The following is a 23,205-nucleotide window of genomic DNA, read 5'->3' as shown; positions in this document are numbered from 1 at the left end:
TACACACTGGACCTTTAAATAGCTACAGAAACAAAAAATAGCCAATACAACTCTCAAGCATGTAATAAATACAACCACATTTTGATTTAATAAACACTGACATTCTGCATATGATATGAGCTAATGACAACTTGCAATATTCTGAATGTGAATATTGTCTCAGGCAGGTTTTGAATGTTGCAACTGTCCCTTCACACATAAAGCTTCTGGAGAATTTAGGTCACAAGTTTCTGATGATGTGTAAAAATGTGTTTTGCATGGAAATACCTAACTGAGATAACGTGTCATTTCCTCTTGTTTCTTCTTGTCAGTCTTTATTTTAAATAACTGTTTAGCTTGATTTGATTAGGGAGGTTAAACACTATTTTATCAAACATTTTATCAACATTTCAAGCACCTACAGAGGTCAATAAAGCTCTATGATGTGGCCTTGTCCTCATTTTCCTGATGGTTAGCAGAACAGCTAAAAATATCACAGACAATAGTAGACATCCAGGCGTTTCAGAATAAGCAGAATATCACTGATATAAGGCAGTGAAAAACAACCATTAGTGTCGTCACAGTTACTTGTTGTAAGTAAACAAGCAGAGAGTGTTTGAATTAGTTTACAGTTCATGCCAATACCCTCTTCTACACCAAAATTAGAGCGTATATGCAGATTTTTTAAACCCAGCTAAACATAGGGGATTGACTCCTTCCCCAGGGCCAGTAGATGAGTTTGCCTTTCTGATTTTTTTCTGACGTTTCATGTTCAAAAATAGGGTTAGCAAACAGCAGAAAGCAGCTTTTGTTACTTGCTGCGGGCTGCGAGCAATGCCCGTTTCACACGATATGTCTATGCATATCTGCAGAGCTCCACCCACACTCCTTTTTTCCTCTTCCCCTTGATTCAGGAGAAGCTCTCTAACCCCTCTGTCTTGCCATGTGTTGCATCTTTCATGATACTAAGAAAATGGCTGTTGCACATTGTCCCCATACAAATAATAATGTTTAACTTCAACATGTGTCATAGCTTTGCGGCGGGAAAAAGGGGCAAAAATTAGCGTGTCCATCCGGGTGTCTTATCACTGCCGATCAATACCTGTGACTACTGCAGAATCATTTGACTCGGAAATTAACGCCAATCGTACCCTTTCCCACTGAAGACAAATCCAGCATGTTAGCGGGTTTTTTTGTGTAAAAGAGGCTCAAGAGTGATTCGTCTTGGCCATCGCTAGTTTGTCAAATTATTCCAATAATCATTTTGACATGTCAGAGATTATTACTTCGCGTTTGCTCACCAGATGAATCATGAATGCTCTTTTTGGGAGACGAGGGCAGCAGGAGTTGGCTGAGAAACAGTCCCTCATGCAGCTCTGCTATAAGTGTTCTCACATTCAGGGACAGACAACCTGGCTTCATCTCTGGTAGGCTCATATCTCCAGACAGCAGCAGGCTCAGGGCCACTTCAGCCAAACATATATCCTACAATGGAGAGCATGTTAGTCACACACAATCAATCATTAGTTTCTATTTCTGAACTAGAAATAAAATAACGTACCAATTGACTGCTTTTAAGCACTTTACTGCTTAGCTGCCCGACTGAGAAGTCCCACGCCAGCCTGTAACGAAAGATAGAAAATAATATTGTATGATCCCTGGTCAGGATATTCTTTCAGTTAAATCAAATCAATGGCAGACAGAACTAACAGAGTGCGAACTGCGTCGTTACCTTTTACTCTGGTGGTCAAGTAACAAGGTGATGCCTGTTATGGTCATGTGCCATAGAGACTCTGACAGCGCTATGTTCAGTACCATCACGTTGATCGAGCTGATGTGGAAAGACAGCAGCTGAAAACACAAGACAGGATGTGAGAGATTGTACTACAAAATCGGTTTAGCAAAAGACTGAACTACAGCGAGGCTCCATACTTGCGACAGAAATCGTAGCTTGGTTGGGCTGAGTGAAATCTTCCCAGACTTCGTTCCATGGCTCTTCTTCACCAAAGGTTTGAGTGGTGCTTGCAAGTCAAACCTAACTCTGGTTTCTCCGACACACAATGCCAGGTATCTCCTGATGGGGTAAACGTGCGGTAAATGTTTTAAATAACAACAAAGACTGTTGTGTTTTCATATATGAGGGTTGACTGACAAAGAAATGTGACAACTTACGGCAAATCCTGGTTAAGAAGTTTACTTGAGATCCATATTCTGTCAATTTCCTGTCATAAAGAGAGTAAGTCCTTTATAGGAATGCACGATATGGATTTATTTCACTCTATACTGACAACCAATAAATTACCTACTTCTCATAAGATAACCAATCATTTCAAGTTCATAACTTGTAGTTAAAAAAGGCTAAGATGTAGTGAGCGAAGATGGATGATTTTATATTCCCTAGCTCTGATTTAACCAAAATTTAACGGACATCATTGTTGTTTAAACAACAAAAAACAGTTGCGATCGTTCGTCAAAATGAATCACAAACATGCTTCGGCAATCATAGAACATAAAGCCTATCGAATGCTTTGCATACAAGTTATTATGGACCAATAAATCAATAATTCTGCCCTAATTGATATATTTTGCTCCTGTGCACAAACACCATTAAATATGTTGTACCCATTACTGAGACAAACATCTACCCCCTGAAATGGGAGCAGCCACACTGAATGAGCTCACTGAATAAATGTCATGTAAACAGTGTGTCTTACCAGAGTATGCTGGGGGTGAAACTGGATACTGACTCCTTGGACAGAGAACAGCCCGACTGATTTGATCTTCAGATCAGCATTAAGTGCAGTCTGGAAGAACCGCACAGCCAGTGTGCATATGAGCCACCTAGAAGCAAAAGAAGAGGAGCAGAAACGTTTGATACAGTTACATAATTGTCCCCAAAAATAAGCAAAAAAAAAAAAAACAGCTGGGTTAAATCTTGTAAGCAGTGTTAATGTCATCTAGTATCACAGACATACTGCAGAAACACATTTCTTACCTGAAAATGGCACATAACAACACAATCCCGAGCAGGAGGAGTAGAAGGAAGGATATCAGCAAGAGAGACATTGTGTCCCAAGTTGTTCACACCCAAATGTTGGACATGGGTCTGTCTGCTGCTCTCTGTCTGCTACCAGCTGCTGTCAAAGAGGAAGAGGCGCCCTTCAGCTTGACAACACTTTACATCCAGGCTCCTCTAGAAAAAACAAAACAATCAATAACTTGTCCACCACTGTGTGCTAACGGTGAACAGCTAGCCTCACAATGCCAGCACAGCTAATTAAAACTACAGTGCGGTCACAAACCCAGCACGAAACAGCGCGGAGCTACACTTCATCACTGAGCAGTGTTAGCTCCACTTGTTCACTCTCCACCGGCGACTAAAAAACAAAAAAACAAACAGTGACTCGTTTGGCGACAAAACAAGAAGGGGGGGACTTAGCAGCGTTAGCTCAACACGAACCAAACGTGAAATAGTTAAAAAAAAAAAAGAAAAAAATAGAAAAGATATTTCCCGCCGCGTCATCGGAAAAAAATAAATAAAAAAATCAGTAGCAAATCTGTGCTAGCATGCTAACGCCACGGCTAATTTAGCATATAGCTCTGCGAGACTGCTACACAACTCAGCACTGTTGTTTCTGAGGCTGCAGAGGCTGCCTGTGGCCTCCAGCTCAGGCTATCCACCACTACTTACCCCGGCATAGTTACAGTGTTTTTTGGGGTCGGGGTGAGTTTCGTTTCACAGCATAATGCTGCAGTTTTAATCTGACAGTGAACTCAGACACAGTAAATACACTACAGGCTCTGGTCCGCCCTCCTCCTCCTCCTCCTCCTCCTCCTCCTCAGCTGGTTGTTCATTTGACTGGCAGCCGACAAGGACTGTGACCAGTGGGAGCACCGCCAACACAGCAAATATTAACTTATATCGATATTAAATATGCATTTCAAACAAAGGGTTTATTCAGCAGTTCACACTCCATATACACACACACACACCTGCAAAACGCACACAAACTGTACAAAAGGTGACAAGTTAAAGATATTTATTTCAACCAGATGAGTTACATTATATCATTTTTTAAAAGGATAAGATTCAGAGTAACTCAATCACATGAATAAAGTACTGCTACTGCATGATACTTTAATGCATTTATCTGTAAACAGCTGCAGATCAAGTGACTGTCCAAGTATTCCTCCCAAAGAAAACTCCCATGTACACATTATGTAATTGGGTTTGGGTGGTTTGATTAGCAGAAAATGTGTGGAATTACGTATCAACAATAAAGCAGGTCCTGCATTATTACATAATGTTGTGGCCCTGTGTCAAAATCTACAACTAAGACCTTTATTATTCTGGTATATGTTGTCTTTGCTTGGTAGATTTTTCTAAAATAAAGTTCTTTTAAAATAAAATTTCACACACTAACTTCAATCTTGCCAGCAGGGGCCAAACAGCAAAAGTTTGGGCTCATAATTTTTACAAATAAGTTGCGTTAAATTGATTTATTTCCCAGCTCTCTGCCCTATTGATAGGAACAATGTTTATTGGAAAAAAGTCCATCAAACAGAACAAATGGTCCTTTTACAAAGTGCTGTGAATGCAACTGTGCCTCGTGGCATGCTTCCAGGGGGAAATACATCTCATACTGCCAGCCTAAGGATAACTAAGTTGTCATTACAAGGAGATTTACACTGCAAGTGCCTTGTACAGCGACTCTTCATCATATGAACTGGTGAAAAACTGATGGTGCACAATTTTTCCAGGCAGACCCGTTCGCCTTACGCAGCAGCTTTCTGTTTGTTGTGTTTGGCAAACCACTCGTCACTTTTATCTTCGGCCATGGCCTAAAAACATAAAAGCATAATGAGCACAGGCCCAGCGAATATCCAACACATGTTGCATATTTGATGTAGAGGGGAAAATACTGGAGCAACGCCAACCTTATCGAGCAAGTCATTTCCTTTGGGGTCCACCATGGACAGTTGCCTGAAAGCCTCATCTCCCACAAAGCAGATCTCATGACCATCCTTAAACAAACATTGAGCAGTTAACATTTCTTTAACGGAGACTAATTTCACTTGATTGCAGCATTATACCGGTAATGCACTTACAGGGTCGGCCAAAATAACCACTTCTACTGTGGCTTTTCCAGGAGTGTCCAGACTGACTAATGGAGTGAGAATTTTCTGATTTTCCTTTTTCATCAAGGCTTCGAGGTCAGGCAGCTGTGGAATGTGAGGAAATATTGACCATGTACATGATGATAATGATTTTTTTTTATGAAACACAAGAAAGTATCCATGATATAATATTCACTTGCTCCCGCGGGCATGAAAATGCTATTCTCCCAAACGCTGTTCCACGATCGACTGTCCCACCAATGTCACGAAGCTCCAGTTTACACTGCATAAAAGATAAAATATATAATTAAAAGACTAAAATGCATTCCTGATATGTTACCACAGACAACAAAATACAACACTTTTCTTTCTCACCTGAGTGTCTGCAAATCCCATCAGCACTGTTTTCTTCTCCTCATTCTTTTCCATCACCTTCATTCCCAAGAGTGTAGTCCAGTAGTGGGTCGACCTCTGGAGGTCGGATACTCCGAGACAAACCTTCTGCACAGGGTCTGGGAACAAACGGTCAAATGCTTTTTCTTTTAATGCACTTGTTTATGTGCCTTCTGCTCAGTACTGAATGACGGATATAATCATATGCAAATGTTTAATGTTTATAATGTGGAGGCTTTAAAACAAAGTCATGGTTATTTGACAGTATTTTTTTTGTCCAGTATGATTAAAACTCTGTATAGCTTATTTTTAAAGTAGATATTACAATTTAAAGATTAATCAGTGAATCATTTATTCAATAAAATACAAAATATATTGACTTATATTTACAGACGCTGACCAATAGAATAAAATTAAGTGACATGTGCTGTAAATAAATATATGATGCTATGAAACCGAGCAACTCTTTGCATTTTTGAAAGCAACCAATGCATTTAACTAATGCATTTCCACAATTGGACTCTCTTGAAAACAAAAGACAGACATAAGACCCCGGACACTGACCACTGGGAGGCTGCTCTTTGTCCACAAGGTAGAAAGGATACCCTCCTGGAGCCTGGGTCAGATACAGACCCTCTGCTACCTCAGTAAGAGGCCATCCCAGACGCCGAGCATTGCTCACAGCTTGGCTGGACTGCAGAGTGAGCCCCTAAAGTAAAAACATTTGTGTCAGTATCTCTTTGCAAGGCTGCCGTCCCCCTATATAATACAACATGTTGTCATCCTCTGTAAAGTTTCCAAATTAACTCTCACCCACCAAGAAGTCATTGCCAAGTTGATACTCTCCCACCCCATAATTGTATGTCAGCTCAGCTACAAAATGATCATCTTCTGGACCAAAGCCAACCATCGTCTTGCTCCATTTTCCATCATAGGGACTGTATGGATGCAGGGTGTGGGGCAGCGGTCAGTATTAGCATATTAACAGCAGCTCTGTGAGTACAAAGTTCAATTATATATCATATCTACCCATTACACGTTGCTTTGCAGCCTTCCTCAAACTCCTCATGACGTAAAATCTAAAGTGGATGAGAAGAGATGAGAAAATAAGCACTAGCACGAGAAGAAGTGTATTAAAACACTCACACGAAAGAAGAGGAATTAACTAACTTCGTTGTGTTGTGCAACACATATGAGATTATCAGCAAAAATTGTGCAACACAGAAGAGATTACTATTAGTTCAGTCTAATCTGGCCATTAAATGAAGCTCACAAACACTACCTTCATGCCAAGAACATCTCGGTAAAACGTGGCTGTTTTTGGCCTGTCACCAACTTTGAAAACAAAATGCAGAGCTCGTCTTAAAGCCATATTTCTTGACAGATATGATGATGCTTGAATTGCAGATCGGCGTTCAGGGAACGATTAAGCTTCCTTGGTGATGAAGTTCTCTGTTATCGAGTGGGGGGTGGGGGGGGGGTAAATACCAATACAGAAACAGCCGGCATTTACAACTGCAAACACAACTTCCAGATATTATTTCACCCTTTGTTAATACATTACTACTATTATATCATTAAGGACAAGCGAAGCGACTTCACGTTGAATAAAAACGACTAAAACTACATTCGCCACCCCTAGTCATTCAGTTTAATGGTATCGCCCAGTTTGTCGCATTATCTCGCGAGATTACAGTTGAGCAGCAACTTTGACGCAAAATAAAAAAAAGTATAAATGTAAAAATTAAATATTTAACTAACTAATTACACCCCAATGCGGCGAATTATTAACTTTACCCGATAAAATAGATAAAAAAAAAAAAATGTGTATAAATGTAGTGTCACCTTCACTACAGCTGGTGGCGGTAACTAAGTGAGGTGGGCTTGTTTTAGTGACCTTTACGGCAAAACGAGAGAAGAAGGCGGGGGCAGAAAGGGGCAAACATGGCAGCGTACACGAGAAGCGTGTTATGTGTTGTTTCTACGGAGCGACATGCTTTTCTAACAAGGGGAAGCGGTATTGTTGTGGAAGCCAGGCGGTATGTACGCGGACTGAGGAGGAAACCTGTCAAAGTGTTGTTTCCCGACAACCAGGCGGATAAAACCATCAAGCCGAGGCCACAGTCTCAAAAGGAGGCAAACAACAACAACCCGGCTGCAGCAAGACGTCTGGAGGAAAGAGACTTTGTCAAGGCGACGAGTAATGTGCAGTCAGCTGGTAAACACGTTTCTGCTGCAAAGGATCAGGTTGATGGGCTGCGCTTCGAGAGGGCTTTCCCTGGAGATAAAAGACTGGCGTAAGTGTCAATGCGTGAAGGTGACAGTCAGAAGAAAACAGCCCTGATTAGTTGATCAGGAGACATTTATTAGTCTTAGATCAGGTGGGAAAGAGGATACAAGAGGAACAGTCGAGCCACCTTAAGTTGTTTTCTTTTTATACCGCTTTTTATTTCTACTACACTACATCTCAGAGGCAAATGTTGGGCTTCAGTGCATTTTTGTTGGCAGCTGTTGTTATAGTTAATCACATATGATGTGTATATTTTAGGGTTATACCCTGCAGTGTGTGTTGAATTGCAGTAGCTCCACCTCGACCAGCTTCAGTATTAAAATGATGCTTATTGCCTCAGTAATAATAATGCAGTAATATAATATATAGGGAACTCTGAGATGAGCCTTTCTGCCTGGCTGAGTATTGAACCTGAATATAACATTTTTTGGTATACTGACCAATATTAAACTCATCAGATAGTGCTCAAATTGAAAAGGAATTGTCCCCATTTATTCAGGAAAAGTTCTTCTAAGTTCATTTGTGTCTAGACAACATTTAACACCTGAGAAGTTTAGTGTCTTTTCAATGAAAAGGGGGTAAAATATGTTAAATAGGTCATATTATGCTCATATTTGGAGTGTGTACTATAATAGGTTCACATGCTTCAGTGGTAAATGCATGTCAGGCAGTACAGGAGCAGTGTTTTCTGAGGGAGACAATGAGCTTTCTCTGGCGTGACTCTTCAGACTGTTTACATGCACAGAAAAATATATAACACACTAACAACAAGCACAGGGAAATGTCCCCAATTGGCAATAGGCCCATGCCTTCCCAATCAGTACTATAATGAAATCAGTAAAAGCAAATTTAAATTCATTCTGCTGATAGTACTTTTTTGTTTTGAATTTTGAATGCAGGACTTTAACCTGGAGGAGTTTTTAATTATGGTAATGTGATCTGAACACTGTTGGACCGTAATAAGATGTTTTAAGCCATTTTTCTCACTTCTCGCTTTCTGCTTTTTTGCTCTTGTAAGGTATAATAGCTTCCAAAAATATTCATAACTCATAATTATTATAATTAATCATATTCACACAGCCTGTAATCCATCTCTGCCTCCTCTGTCCTTCAGGAGGTTAGCGAGTGTTGCTCGATCCAGGACGTTTCGGGAGCACCAGGGTAAAATCCTCCTGGAGGGCAGGCGTTTGATCTGCGATGCCCTGGATGCCGGTGCCAATCCACAGATGGTGTTTTTCAGTACAGTGGATCGGCTCAGAGAGCTGCCTGTAGCCAAGCTAAAAAGGGCCACGCTAGTCAAAGTCAAGTTCGAGGACATCAAGCTCTGGTCTGACGTTGTGGCTCCACAAGGAGTGATCGGTGAGGGTGACATCTTTTGTTTTGGTTCTTTATAAAGCACAGATCCTCTTGAGTTGTTACCGACTTCAACCTCTTTTTCTGCAGCCATATTTTCTCGCCCGGACCCGTCACGGTTGAACTTCGCAAATAGAGGTCATTCGGTGCCGTTGTCCCTGATATGCGATAACATCAGAGACCCTGGCAACCTTGGGACTATGCTGCGCTGTGCTGCTGCTGCTGGCTGCCATGATGTCCTGCTCACCAAGGGTAAGCTTATCATTTAAACTCCCTTGAACATAACTTTCCTTCTTTGCTTGTGGTTTTTCAAATCTTTATTTTTTTCCCCCACCGACAGGTTGTGTTGATGCTTGGGAGCCTAAAGTTCTGCGTGCAGCAATGGGCGCCCATTTCCGCCTTCCCATCTATCCCAGTTTGGACTGGAATGATATCGAAAATCATCTCCCTAAACCTGTGACCGTCCATGTGGCGGACAGCAGCTGCGGGGCTGACACAAGTAGAGAAACAAATGATTCCCAAGTTAATGTGTCTCACAAACCCGCCAAAGCAGGAGACTATGGGTGGGTCAGCACAAGACCTAATCACAAGAACATGCGCTACGAGGAATACATTTCCGATTCTGACTCTGACTCAGATAGTGAATTTGACGGCCTTTCACTTCCCAGAGTGGACACAAAGCTGTACCACGAGAGCTGGGCTCAGAGTCCCACTGCTCTAGTGATAGGTGGGGAGACACAGGGTCTGAGTCTAGAAGCAGTCGAGTTGGCTGAGAAAACGGCAGGTCGCAGACTCTTCATTCCCATCGTTCCTAACATGGACAGCTTGAATTCAGCCATGGCCGCCAGTATCCTTCTGTTTGAGGGCAGGAAGCAACTGTTAAAACTACAGCAGACATCTGGAAGGGAATGGGAAACTAAGACTAAGCAGCAGTTTTCATGATGTTAGCTCAGTATGTATCAGTATGTGAATTGTACTGTTTAAATTCCCATTCTACATGCTTTTCTGTTACACTGTTATACATAATAAAATACAGAATTTCAATCAGGGATTTGTGAAATGATTGTATGAGTTAATGTGCAGTGAATTCATGCCTTGTGTCCCTTTGTCACATGGTTCTCATTTTTAGGGTTGCATCTAAGAATGAATTAATTGGTGACTCTAAATTGCTCGTAGATGTAAGTGTGAGCGTGAATGGCTGATTGTCTCTTTGTGTGAGCCCACGTGATGAACTGGCAACCTGTCCAGGGCGTACCCCGCCTCTCACCCTGTGTCAGGTGGGATCAGCAACGATCCGCAACAATTCAAAGGATAAGTGGTTATAGATAATGTATGGATGGATCTAAGAATAACTTTCATTATAAATTAATCTGCCAAATCTTTTGATTAATAATTTAGTCTATAAAAGACTGTCCTCAGATTCAGGCCACCATGTTCACTGGCTAACACCAAGTGTGGTTCTCACTGAGCTTTTTATCTTTTGTTTTTGGTGGTTACACTAATAACCCCAGCACCAAGCGCTCTAGCTAAGCCTCACTCTTACAGTCTTTACCTACAGTTTAACACTGGCACAGTAATTTATTTCAATTTTTAATTTCAAATGTATTTGTATAATGCCGAATCATGACAAGTTATGTCAGGACACCTTTCATATAGAGCATGTTTTTTGTTTTATGGTCCAGTTACCTTTCAGCCAATCAGAATCCAGAACTGTCAGTGGCCATGAGATAAGAAAAACGAACACACAAAAGCTACAATAAATCTCACTTTATACAAATCTATATATAAATTAGACTATAACCTCCCTGTAACAAAAAGGCAGCTTTAAATAGATGACTGCACTTGAGGCATATTTATTTTAGAAAAGGACTAGATTCACTGTGACCATCCTTTGTATCTGCAGCCACATTACCTATGCAAATATGCATAACTAACTGCACTTCCATCCCACCTGGAGATTGCATGTGGACAAAAATGAGTCAATCTGCATACCGTCTCCCATAATAAATGTAACATTTGCACAGAGTTTCTTTGAGCCCAGGACTGTTAAATACTTCTAACAAAGGAACTGGTGAGTCATTGCATTGTGCGTATTTTACACATCCAAGAGCTGACTTTATTGATAGATCTTAAAAAGGAACAAAACTTTGTGCTTGCCAGTGAATTTTTAATGGGTGTGAGAAGTCATGACTGAAGTAACAATGCAGGGATTTATACATTCAACACTTTTCAAATGCCATTTTTGTGCCTTCAGAAATAACCTGGCCTTTTCATTAGGGGACCTTCACAGAAAGTCCTCGTAATGACTTTGAGATGAGAACCACCATTAACAACTGGCAAGAGATGACTTTCACTCACATCATAACACACACAACAAGACACAGGGGTTTTAAAACATCAGTCATTGGTCTGTTACAAGCAAGTATAATGTGATCTTTACTGTATGTGCACCGGTCATACTGGGGTTTTTTTTTTTTCTTTAAATAGGGCCATAAAGGCTTACGGCTACATCCAACTGAAGTTTTGCACATTTGCACTACATGTGAATTACAACTGTAAAAATGCATTTTTATTCTTTCTCAACATCATTCAGAAACCAAAAGTAACAAAGATCTTGCAGACAAAACACAAAGCAAAGAATGAGCTGAATAAGTAGGTCCATCAGGTAATTCTCTGGTTTTCTGGAGTTCAGAAAAGCTATCGAGTGAAAAACAAAATACAAACACTTTTCTTGAGGCCAAAGAAAAAAGAACCAACAGAATCTCCATATATATTACTGTAGGGACTATCATCAATGCAAGGCACCACAGGAGAAAGAGGACTCCATGAAAAGAGGAACATGTCTAAAAAAATTTTAAAATGTCAGTAAAAAGTGAGACATCTCTCTAACAGTCTGACAAAGTCAGGAGGGGGGAGGGTGGGAGAGATAGTGGGAGGCTGGGAAGGGTGAGAGGCGTAGCAACAGGTCAGGGTTTCGATGATGGAGTGAGTCCCATATAGTGTGTCCAATTTATATTTGGACTTCCTCTTTAGATGGGCTCCGGTTTGAGCTTTTCAGCCAGGAAGTCGCTGACAAATTGATCCACTACGGCCGGCGTGATCTCCTCTACGTCGCGAACATACTTGGCACGGGCCGACATGTCCAGGATAGTGAGCAGAGGTGCTGCCTCTGGGAGGTTCGTGTAGTCCCGCAGCGAGTCGGTCATGTCATCCTGAAAAAGAAAAAGAAAATACAGTGAATAGTGTGATATTACCTGATGTTACAGTGGTACATTCCTCACATGTATGGGTAGATTATTGCACCTTCCTACTGGGAACCAGTAGGCCCAATCCAGAGCCTCTGTTTCAAGTGACACGTCATTGTGGAAAGTTAAAAGGGGGTATGTCTATCACATTTCAAAGCAAATTAAAGAAATGTTTCACTACAATTGACTCCTATAATATTGTGTATATTTTCGTATAGTTTGATCCCAAAATAAATGTGAAAATGTGTTGTTTTTTCTACTTTCATTTCTAATTTGGGCTTTTTTTCCAAGTGCTGAATTCCTGCATAGCGTGAGATCTATGTTTACTGAAAAATAATTAAAACTTTGTTGAAAATGCACAATTGCAGTGCTGACCGTGTGCAGGACTTCAGTGTTTTTCCGTTTGCATGATCTCATTTTCTTACACACCTGATGCCGAGGAGTGCACTGTACAACACAAGTTTGGATTGTTTTCTTATAAATTAATGGACCGTTTGACCTCTCCAGGCCTCTGTAAATTATTCAAATAAAAACAGAGAAGGAAAAATCTATTTTTGGTTTTACTGGCAACAACCTGGTGACATATGAGAAAATGACGAGAGGTCCCAAGTAGACCTAGCTTTGTTTAAAAGGGTCAACAACCCATTTTCATCTACAGCATGAACAAACTATTGAACTTCAGGTCTAGTAATGTCCTGAAACCACCTAAAATGGTTGCAAATGTCACTGAAAAAAAGACAGTAGGACTGCAAGCGGCGCGGTTTTGCTCATTTGATAATCCGTCCATGTTCACATGCCATTTGAATGAACATGCAAGTCAAACACTGGATATGTTCCAAGAGAGAAAACACTCTAAATTACACATTGCTTTGCTGCTCCTCAGTTCAGACTTGCTTTTGGGGCAAGGAAACTAGGACAGCACCCATTACTTGAACTATGCTACGTTAAGATTACCCCGTAAAATTCAGAAGTGCCTGGCACAATCTTTATTAATTCACACTTCTTGAAAGAGAATATGAAACTCTCTCCCGTCTTCCTGCAGGCAGCCTGCCCAGAGAGCTGGTGCTTAGTCACACATCCTGCTGCGTGGAAAGACAGGAAGGAACCAGGTGGGGGTCCAACAACATCCCTCCTTTTTCCAAAAAACTCACTCACATCATATAAGTCTCATCACAGAGCATTTGAATAGCACACGTGGGCAGGAGAGCGAGCTGTGAAGGAATGTGTTACAAATAGACTGCTGCTGGGTTTGCTGGGGAATCCAGTTTTATTCCTTTGGAGTTATTTTGAAAAGGGCTTCATCCATGTTCTGCCCGAGGCTTGATGTCACCTTTCACCCTTCAACAAGTCAGGATTACAACTTCTGTAGCCACAGGTGACAGAAATGAATCACTGGCAAGCAGCAACTTTCAAACAAGTCTGAAAGGGCCATTAATTATTGAGACTGAATAAGAAATCACACCCTTTTCTAATTCAGCTTTAGCTCCAGCCGGGAGTGCTTCTGGAAATTGACATTCCTGCCTTGACAGGGATCCATTATTCTAGTCAAATCTTCTCTAAGTCAAATGGATTTCATGTGTTATGCTTGGTAAGGTCACACAGTTCACTTATTAGAGGTGTACAGCTACTATCATTCGAGACGTTCTTCTTTCCTCATGACAGCATGACCTGATTTCCCCTCTGCTTAGTTTGCTGGCTCACAGGGAGATTCAGAGATTAAAGATCAGTTTCATATGGAAAAGATTATGTTGAAAAAGCAGAACTAACAAGAAGGGGCCAGAGGGTGGCACTGCAACAAAGAGTTGGACTTCTCATAGAGGCAGTGCCTCTGATGTTAATACTGTTACTGATTTATGGGCCAATGTGAGTTTTGTCAAAACAGAGTCAAAGATAAAGTGACTTTGGATGGATTTCCTGTTACATATAACTCTAGCGTTCTCTCTTTTCAGGCCTATTTGTTGCGTCTTCCCTGTTATCAGAAAATCCACAGCTATTCTTACTAAATGGATCAAACCACACAATCAACTCTCAGGCTTCTCATTGAATAGCTTGGCTGTGCTGCTACCTAAAAAGGATAAGTATGCCAAGATGAAGTCTGTGACCTCTACTTTGCAAAACTGCTAACAGATGGAACAGATGAGTTGCAATGCGGTATTTTGTTGTAGGCAGCTAACTTCCTCTGAATGGAGCTCATTTTATTACGCTGCAAATCACCATACGTTGACCACTTAATACCCGCAGATGTAAGCTGTCACCAAAGACAATGTTGTTACGAGTGAAATACTGCTCGATTCCCCTGCTACAAATAAAAGCTTTGTCTTGCATGCTCTCTTGCAGCCCCACTAAGCGTAGATTATAGATCATCTAGGCACACAGTGTAAAGAAACCACAAAGAGAGAAATTCCACAATCTGTCACTATGTCCTTTCCAGCCTCTCCGATATGAGAAGATGTAATCTCTGCATCAGTCTTCGCCCCCGTAGGAAGTCATGCATCTTCTTTTGTTTGGCTTTCTATTCCTGTGTAAACTGCTTCTACTGAGGTGCAGCCATTTCAGAGCCCCCCTCCACCCCACCCCTCCGCCCTCTGCAGCTCAGCTCAGAACAAAAAAGACAAAGGGCCTCTCTGCTATAGCCCGCACTCACAGCTGTGATAAGGCTCAGTGTGTGTTTACCGTGTGGAACCTGCTGGGCCATGTCAGGCTTATTCTGATTATTGATGCACTGTGGCATTTCACAGACGATGACCATCTGATAAGGCCTGAGCCGAGAATGATAACAAACCCTCCCCGCTGGCCTCTGAGCCGGGGCTCAGCCATCTCACTGGCCAGCTTTGATATCTTAAGGAAAAGTCATCATTGTGAAATTTCGGATATTCTCAACAGCTACTGCTCATCACTTTATATTGCTCAAAGTGGGACAAAAAGAAAGCAAATTTAAACAACTGAAGAAGATCTCTTGAAGTGATAATTAATAATTCTTCATATGAACCTTCTTTAAAAAATAACTGCACTTATGATCTAACTACCAAGGCTCATATTAAAATGTTGACTCTGTGAAAATGGAATAAAAAATATCAGATTTATTGAGTTTTTCAGCTAAGAAACATTTCATTAAATTAAACAATAGTAAAAGCCTAAATGCCAGCAGCTCTGTGAGGCTGTCAAAGCTAACATGATAACATAAGGCTAATGATGTTTAGTAGGTATAATGTTCAACATCTTAGTTTAGCATGTTAGCATGCTAACATTTGCTAATTAGCTCTAAGCACATGACTGGTTTTGCAGATATTAGGTCATAAAAGTCATGAATGAGCTAAAAGTTTGACCTGATGTTGCTACAACATAATTTGTTACTGGATCATTAAGTTATTTCAATTCATCCTGAGGGACATGTGAATGTCTCTAACTGTTGAGACATTTACTACAAATGTGAATAGAGTTACAACTAACAATTATTTTTATTATTAAATAATGTACAGATTATTTCCTTCATTAACTGATTAATCAGTTAAAAGTTTGGTTTATAAAACATCAGAAAACAATAAAAATGCTCCTCACAATATCATCAATTCATCAAATGTCTTGTTTTGTCCGACCAACTGTCCAAAACCCTGAAATATTCAAATTACAGTTATGTAAGACCAAGAAAAAGCTGCAAATTTTCACATTTAAGAGCTTCGAACTTTCATTGATCGTCAGTCAACTTAAGTCTTTAGGATTCATTCACTGAGCAAAATGAATGCTAGCACCAAATGTGAACCACAAATGTGAACCTCATGGTGGCACTACAGGAAAAGTCAGGCAATCACTGAAGACAGTGGGTGTCATCCTCTGGGGACTGTGAGCGTCTGTAAAAAATTCATGACATCCATTTAACAGTTGTGATGTTTTAGTCTGGACCAAAGTGGTCCAGACACAGTAACCGACTCAGCGACCGAAAGACAGACCGACATTGCCCTAGAGCCTCGTAGCTAGCATATTCATTGTGCTTTACACACTAAATCAAACATGGGAAAACCAAATGTTGAAGAGCAGAATCACAGGCAACAGTCTCTGCTGCTTGCCACAAAAATCAATTAAATTCTTATATGACTGGATAATACCACTAGGGTTCATTTTGGATGCAGCAGCCAGTTCACAGCAGAAATGAAAGAACAAAAGATCTTTTATTCTGCGGTTATAAATCAGTATACTACTCTGTGGCGTATGTTTTTTTCAGTAGGGTAACAAGATCCTGTGTCATCCCGCTTAGCCTGGTCTGCTCAGCCTCCCCCTGAGAGACTGCCAACATACTGCTGTCTCATGGACACAGAAAACCCAGCAGCTGGCCTGGCAAGGAGCGTGCGACTACCAGGGCTAACCCAGGCCAACAGGCAAGAGTCTGAGCCCAGAGCCCGGAAGCTTTGCTTTCTGAACGCCTGAAACGGGAAGTGATATCTGACAGTGAACCCGATCTGGAAATGAAACCTGGTGATTTCATAGCTGTTCAGCAAGAGCCAGGAAATTATACCTGTGCTACATGAATGTAAAAATATCTGCCTTAGCATGTGTGCCACGAGGGAAACAAAGCAAACTTAGACTGCAGCTATAACACTAGATGCTTCTGGATCACTGCAAGCTCCAGTGCAACAGTGTTTCTTTGTGTTAGGTCAAATAAATATTGGCACGCAGACAATGACCACGAAACACAAAACTTAAGCTTTTCTTATTCTGTGTACGTATGTCAGTGAAATTTCAAGGCTGACATCAGGGCGGAGCGGCCTTGCACAGACGGGGTCAGACAGTTAGCACATGTGCGAGCCCCATGGCCGAAACCTGAGCCTGCCCTTGGCGTGTGACATGCGAAACCAGTGCAGTCCTCTCAGACTGCTGGGCAGAGAGCAGGGGAACAGGGGAGAGGTAGCTAATCTGGTAATTATGTCTGCTGCTGCTAACTCCACCAGCTCTGGAAAGGTCGAGGCAGAACAACACGAGATAACAAGAGTTATGAAAACTTCAGGGTCCGTCCCACACTGGGAAGACGTGGGAGGAGATAAAAGTAGGAGATGGAAGGATTAGTTGGGCGCAGTCTGAGGGAGTGGAGAAGTTCTGTTGGCAAGCTCTGGGTCTACCGATCATGATAAGGGCACCCAGTTGAATTCTGGGTAATGGATAGGAGTGAGTATGACTCTTACAGGTTCAAGAGGCTCAAAGAGGGGCCTCTAATGCTGTTATTTCAACAATGGCCAAGGTGTTGGGTGCAGATACAAACCCACAAGTTTGCAACTTTACCGTTTTTGTTCACTCTTATCACTCCCATTGTGTAATTTCTGGCCACAGCAGACTTTTCAAAAAACGTCTATAAAACCAACACTCTACACTACTGGCTAAGCATCAAAAGGTAGGCTAGCAACTAGCTGCTGAACACACTGGAACATTTGGCATCTAAAAAGTCAAATACTTCCTTCAGGAGTTGGTGGAGACCAAAACAGAGCTTAAAAGAAGAATTAATATTGGACTTGCATTCACCAGGTGGCCAGAAACACTTCAAATGACCATAGAGTGCTGACACGTTTGTGTTTATGTTGGTCATAATTCTTAAAAATAACAAAATTAAGGGAAATTATTTATGTTTATGTAAAACAATGAATATTGGCCAATACATTTAACTCAGAATCAGCCTCAAAATCCAGTATTAGTCAGGCTATACACTGTATGTGATGACTAAAGCCAAGCCAACATCACAACAAGCACAACACAAATGGCATTTTACTCTGTTGAGTGGGCTTGAGGAGCTTATCTCACCTCTCCAGCCACAAAGAACAGCAGCGGCGTCTCCTCCTCCTTGGCTTTGTACTTGGCCATAAGCTTCTCCGCTATTGGCTGAATCAGCTCCTTGGCTGGCTCCAATTCACCTTCCTCCTCCGCATCTGAGCAAACCAGAAAAGAGACAGAGAGATGTTTAAAGTATGAAAAAAAAGCCACTCGGGAGATCAAAAATGAAATGGAAAGCAAGGAAGGAGAGATGACTGGGGGACAGATATGTCAGGACATGAAAGGAACTGCACAGATGGTTTCTGTCTTGTATTTTAATCCAGTTTGACCTCAAGAGACACCAGGATCATGTCCAACTTTGACAATTAGTCCTCCTCAGTCCTCACAAAGCCAGTAGCTACTGTCCTACATTCATGTCCAAGTCATTTTTCTATGCTATTCACAAACCTCCAGCATTTTGCTTCTTTGCACCTCCTCTATTAGCATATAAATAGATAGATAAATACTAGAACACTTCCCACAGACCTCTGGACCTTTTAACACTGAAAGAATTTTCCACAGGGACTGACATTCAATATGCTCCACATAAATGCCACTTCATTCACGCACAAGGAGCTCCAGGCAGAGCCCCATGTGGAGCTGCAGAAGCTGCACCGTAAATGCCCGACCACTCACCCACAAACAGGACGAGGCAGGGCCCCTCGTGGAGCTGCACTGCATTGGACTCGCTGAGCTCCAGCACGGGCCGAGGGTGCCAGGGAAAGAGCCGGCACTCCGGGTCATTCAGCACCTCCACGCGGCCCTGTCGCGTGATCATGTGACCTTCTGCGTCCAGCAGAATCAGCGTGGGAATACCTGGAGAGGGAAAAAGAGGAGGTGAGGATGGTGTGAGAAGAAGACAAAGAGAGCAGGGCAGGAAATGGGCAACAGCGTGGGAGGTAGTTAGGGTCGTTTCCGTTAATTATCGCCTCGTGACGCAGCCTGCTTCCTCTCCCACTGAGATTTTTTTTGTTGTGAGGATATTTTAGGCTTTTTTTGAGCTCTTTTTTCCTCTCTAGTGGCTTTCACTTCACTCCCGCTCTGTCTGCTTTCCCTCCTGATGTTCCCACTTTTTACATGTCATTGGCTCCCAGCATCTTTCTGATTACAATCTCCTTGCTTTATTAAACAGCCTTATCAGAAACTGACACCATCCAGGAGCAAACAATGTACGTGAGTGAGTACGTCTCTGTCTGCGCATGTGGACTGAAGTCAACAGAGGTGGGGGCCCATCATGAACTGCTTGATTTTGAGTGCGGGAGGAGGGGGGGGGCAGCGTTGACTCGTCCTCTGTGCATTCCTCACATTCTTTGCAGGAGAGGCCAAAGAGCCAGCTCTCACTAACTTCATCCACAGTCCTCTGCACACACACAGAGAGAGGAGGGAATCAGGAGAGAAAAGCGAGGCACAGAAGGGAGAGGCGCAGCACTTCCGTAGCGAACAAGACCGTAAACTTGATAACCGGCCCACATTCCTCAGGCTGCAGGGCAATCTGTGTTGCTGTTCGCCTGCACAGCACAGAGAGCTGTCAGCCATTGTGCCAGTGCTTGGGTGTGTGACATAACTAAGCCTGACAGAAAGAAAAGATCTACACTCTCTCCGCTTAGCTTGAAGATCTGAAGCTACATTTATAAGGAGGGTTCAGATGTAAAATACCTTGTATTCCATAGAGCCTGTTGAGTCGTGATCGCCGAGCCTCATCTGGATATGGCACTGCCAACCACGGCATCTCGCTGAAGTACTGCTTAAAGGACTCCTCTGACCTGGAGGTGGTTGGAAAGGAATTTGATTTTGTATCTCAATTAACAGCTGAGTAGAGAAGGCTGATTATTCCTTGACAGACAGAGACAGATGTGTGTGTCAATCTTACCGGTCAGCGCTGACAAACACGATCTCAAACTTCTGACCCGACTCTTTGACGATTCGATACGTTTCCACCAAGACCCGGGTCAAACTGCGGCATGGTGGGCACTAACAGAGGGAAGAAAGAGGGGAAAAAGGAAGTGAATGAGTGAACATACAGTACATAAATATCTTGGTTGCAGCAGCAGCTTCCACTGCTTTGGGTATTTCCAAACTCTCCCTCTACGTCACCAAACACCTTTCCACAAACTAGTAATTGTCTCTTGTTTTGTATCCAACTTCTTTCAAATATAGTCCGGACCTCTAAAACACTAATCCTGCAGCTTGAGAAAGTGGTTGTTGCTCTGTGAGTGTGTGAGTGTGTGTTTGGAGAGCTGCTCTCCAGGCAGGGGGAGCGGTGGTATGGCTGGCATTAAGATGACATCAGTGCCATGGCAGCGGGAGGGAAAACAGACCAGTCTTAACTTCCAACTTCTCTCTATCTCTCTCTTATGCTGTCTGTATTTTCTGTCAGCTTTCCCACTCATGAGATATACAGTGAAATACAAACACTGAATATTTACATCAGACAAGATAAAGAACAGTAACTCTGAAAACAGAGACATATTACTTAAATATTGTTATTTTCTGGTGTGGATGGCTGCATCACTATTTAATCATGATATTTATATTTAAATTTTTCTTGGCACACAATTAATCTTACAGAAGCACCAGAAGTCATCTATAAAATATTAGAAGATCATCAAGTATTTGGTCGAACAAATTGATTTTCATTTATATCATACAGCCTTACAATGTTGACAGGTAATAAATTAGTAGGTTAGCATGCTCTTTAATCAAATGCATATGTTGTAATGTCTTAACATTATTATTATTTCATACATTCTTTGTATCATCTATTTATAATTTGTGTGATCCTTTGCCTTATATTTTTAGGCGAGGTCTTTGTAAGATAAGATAAGATATTCCTTTAATCGTCCCACAATGGGGAAATTCCTTTGTATAAGCGTTCTACTTCTCCTGCACAGGCTTTTATTTTGAAGTAATTTACATGGGAGTAAATGGTAGGTGTGTGTCTGTATATTTGAACATCTGTGTACATATCAAATATTTTCTAATAGTTGTATTTGTAATGTTAAGTAAAAAAAAAAAGTCAAATACGTTCTCATTAATATAATCCAACATGTAGTTAAGTATATAATTTATTCTAATTTATTGACTAGATGCAGACAGTATTTCATTGCCTAACATACTGTATCCACTGCAATCAGCTTGAATGGTACTTTCATTGATCCAGTCATGAATACTTATCATGCCGACACAAAGGGATGGTGGGAGTGAGAGTGTGAAGCACAAAGCCTCGATCAATTCACTGCTCATTAATTGACTTCTTCCTCGGTTTCTCACAGAACTAAACGACCACATCTTGCGTTCTATTATAGTTCTATTATAGTTCATACAATGTGGTGTCACTGCTACAGCATCATAAAGCCGTCTTATGTGGGCTTTTCTTTGTTCAATATTTGTGACTGAACTAGGCTTTCAGCTAAAGTTTTAAGACACATTCCCTCACGCTGCAGGCGAAAAATCAAATAAACACTAAAATATAGGTCATGTTTCTTTGCCATGGGCCATTTCAGGTCCCTAGAACATTAAAAGGGAAAATAACTTAACATGCACTTCTGTGTAAATGGATGCCAAAGCCAGGTGCCGGCATTTCATGTTTGTAAAATGACTTTAATAGAGGATAGATTTACACGAGTAACCAGGGGGAATGTGGTGTAGAAATGCTGCAAATAAACTCCCATAATGGCTTTTGTGACTTCAGTTTTGTATGGGTCTGGGGTGCGAGCCAGCCTTCAGGCGTCACCGATCTGAAGAGCCGGTCTCTGAGGCTGTGGCTCTGGCAGCAGCTGGCCTCGGCAGAGCTTGCACTGCATCTCATCAGGAACAGTCTGACGATGATATAATGCCTTTCATGCATCTCTGAGTCATGACCTTTACTGGATATCAACAGGTCCAGCAGAGAAAGAGACAATAGTGATGATGTCAGTGGGGCGTGGTGACCAATGCCAGCTTTAAAAAAAGGGCCAGAGGTGGTGGTGAAAGGACTGACGAGGATAGTCAACCGCTGTTAATGTAAACACACTCTCACAATGGAGTCACCTCCACCCTCCTGCTCCTCTCTCTTATCTGTCTCGACTAACTGCACTGTCTCTTCCTGCTCCGCTCTGCTACCGATGCCCTTCCTTCTCAACGAGAGACCGGATTAGGAGGCCAGAAAAGTAAATATCAAAAATCTTCTCTTTCTCTCTCTCTGTACTCACCCAGTGTGCTGAGAAGTACACTCCCACGTAGTGTCCCTCCAGAGAGCTGCTGTCTGTTGTCTGCCTGTTGTTCCTGAGCAGAGGCCCTGCCACCACCTCCGCAAATGGCTTTGGCCCCCAGGGGAACTCAAGGCCTGGGAGAGGAAAGTGGAGCGAGTAATGGAAAGGGATGAAAAAAAAAAATCAGCAAAGGAAAGATAAGACAACAAGACTATGAGTCTACTGTTATGATAGTAGGTCTGTGAACAATAGCACAGATTTGAGCTAAATGCTGACGTCAGCATGCTTAAATAGCAGGTATAATGTTGACTACGTTCACCCTCTTAGTTTAACGTGCTAATTCTAATTAGCACCGAAGATATAGTACAGCTGAGGCTGATGGGAACGCCATTAGCTTTATTTGGTCATAAAACAAAATACCAGACAAATTACATTTTTCACTAGAGGATGGTGAGAGATAAAAAGTGAAATATGAATGTCTGCACAAATTTAATGACAATCCATCCAATAATTGAGACATTTCACAAAAATGTCAACCTCATGGAGGCACAGAGGGAAAAGGTCAGGGGGTTATCGAAGTCATATGCTATCATCCTCTGGGCACCATGGATAACTGTAATCTGTCTAGAAGGTGTTGAGATATTTCAGTCTTGACTAAAGTGGTGGACCGACCAACATTACCATCCAGAGAATATAATGTGTTAGGTAAGTTGAAAACCAGAACAGAGCTACAACTCATGACTATCATCAATTAATCTATCAGTTACTTTCTCGGTTAATCATTTGATTTATAAAATGGTAAAAATGTTCATCACACTTTCCCAGAATCCACAACTTCAAAATG

General features: G+C 41.7%; 4 protein-coding genes across 7 annotated transcripts in view; 1 reads left to right on the top strand and 3 right to left on the bottom strand.

The window, feature by feature from the left end:
- The window catches only part of LOC118341705 (protein KIAA0100-like), a 19,404-nt gene extending 15,592 nt beyond the window's left edge, over positions 1-3,812 (bottom strand). The window contains exons 1-8 of one of the 4 annotated variants that reach the window (XM_035680028.1): positions 3,671-3,812; positions 2,975-3,170; positions 2,694-2,820; positions 2,152-2,201; positions 1,912-2,053; positions 1,712-1,830; positions 1,541-1,601; positions 1,281-1,464 (exon numbers count right to left, since the gene is read on the bottom strand). In XM_035680028.1, the coding sequence (XP_035535921.1) occupies positions 1,281-1,464; positions 1,541-1,601; positions 1,712-1,830; positions 1,912-2,053; positions 2,152-2,201; positions 2,694-2,820; positions 2,975-3,045 (754 nt within the window). In that variant the 5' untranslated portion in view covers positions 3,046-3,170; positions 3,671-3,812. Of the gene's footprint in view, positions 1-1,280; positions 1,465-1,540; positions 1,602-1,711; positions 1,831-1,911; positions 2,054-2,151; positions 2,202-2,693; positions 2,821-2,974; positions 3,557-3,670 lie in introns of those variants that run through there. The other 3 variants (XM_035680029.1, XM_035680027.1, XM_035680031.1) reach the window with 3 other exon arrangements.
- Positions 3,813-4,004: 192 nt separating this feature from the next.
- glod4 (glyoxalase domain containing 4) lies at positions 4,005-6,932 on the bottom strand. Its single transcript, XM_035680026.1, has 9 exons — positions 6,773-6,932; positions 6,520-6,569; positions 6,308-6,428; positions 6,055-6,199; positions 5,473-5,609; positions 5,294-5,380; positions 5,089-5,202; positions 4,918-5,004; positions 4,005-4,821 (listed from the first exon to the last, which is right to left on the bottom strand). Exons 1-9 carry the CDS (start codon positions 6,860-6,862, stop codon positions 4,756-4,758), a joined length of 897 nt encoding a protein of 298 aa, XP_035535919.1. The 5' UTR covers positions 6,863-6,932; the 3' UTR covers positions 4,005-4,755.
- Positions 6,933-7,386: 454 nt separating this feature from the next.
- Positions 7,387-10,177, top strand: mrm3a (mitochondrial rRNA methyltransferase 3a). The gene is made up of 4 exons (XM_035680024.1): positions 7,387-7,787; positions 8,895-9,139; positions 9,224-9,385; positions 9,474-10,177. Exons 1-4 carry the CDS (start codon positions 7,435-7,437, stop codon positions 10,073-10,075), a joined length of 1,362 nt encoding a protein of 453 aa, XP_035535917.1. The 5' UTR covers positions 7,387-7,434; the 3' UTR covers positions 10,076-10,177.
- A 1,040-nt stretch (positions 10,178-11,217) lies between these two features.
- nxn (nucleoredoxin) overlaps positions 11,218-23,205 on the bottom strand; it is a 63,686-nt gene continuing 51,698 nt past the window's right edge. The window contains exons 3-8 of the mRNA XM_035680025.1: positions 22,362-22,495; positions 20,042-20,142; positions 19,828-19,934; positions 18,808-18,987; positions 18,163-18,287; positions 11,218-12,345 (exon numbers count right to left, since the gene is read on the bottom strand). Coding sequence (XP_035535918.1) covers positions 12,163-12,345; positions 18,163-18,287; positions 18,808-18,987; positions 19,828-19,934; positions 20,042-20,142; positions 22,362-22,495 — 830 coding nt within the window. The 3' untranslated portion in view covers positions 11,218-12,162. The remainder of the gene's footprint in view (positions 12,346-18,162; positions 18,288-18,807; positions 18,988-19,827; positions 19,935-20,041; positions 20,143-22,361; positions 22,496-23,205) is intronic.

Source organism: Morone saxatilis, unplaced genomic scaffold (genome assembly GCF_004916995.1).
Source record: "Morone saxatilis isolate NCDOM2014 unplaced genomic scaffold, NCSU_SB_2.0 Contig8, whole genome shotgun sequence".
NCBI lineage: Eukaryota > Metazoa > Chordata > Actinopteri > Moronidae > Morone > Morone saxatilis.
Note: the sequence above shows the minus strand (reverse complement) of the source record. Positions and strands in the feature narration are given on the sequence as shown.

Coding starts and splice junctions, on each gene's coding strand:
- glod4 (XM_035680026.1), bottom strand. CDS start 6,862: ATGGCTTTAAGACGAGCTCTGCATTTTGTTTTCAAAGTTGGTGACAGG. Junction 6,570..6,772: donor GAGATGTTCTTGGCATGAAG/GTAGTGTTTGTG, acceptor CATCCACTTTAG/ATTTTACGTCATGAGGAGTT. Junction 4,822..4,917: donor GAAATGACTTGCTCGATAAG/GTTGGCGTTGCT, acceptor TTATGTTTTTAG/GCCATGGCCGAAGATAAAAG.
- mrm3a (XM_035680024.1), top strand. CDS start 7,435: ATGGCAGCGTACACGAGAAGCGTGTTATGTGTTGTTTCTACGGAGCGA. Junction 9,140..9,223: donor GGCTCCACAAGGAGTGATCG/GTGAGGGTGACA, acceptor CTTTTTCTGCAG/CCATATTTTCTCGCCCGGAC. Junction 9,386..9,473: donor TGATGTCCTGCTCACCAAGG/GTAAGCTTATCA, acceptor CCCCACCGACAG/GTTGTGTTGATGCTTGGGAG.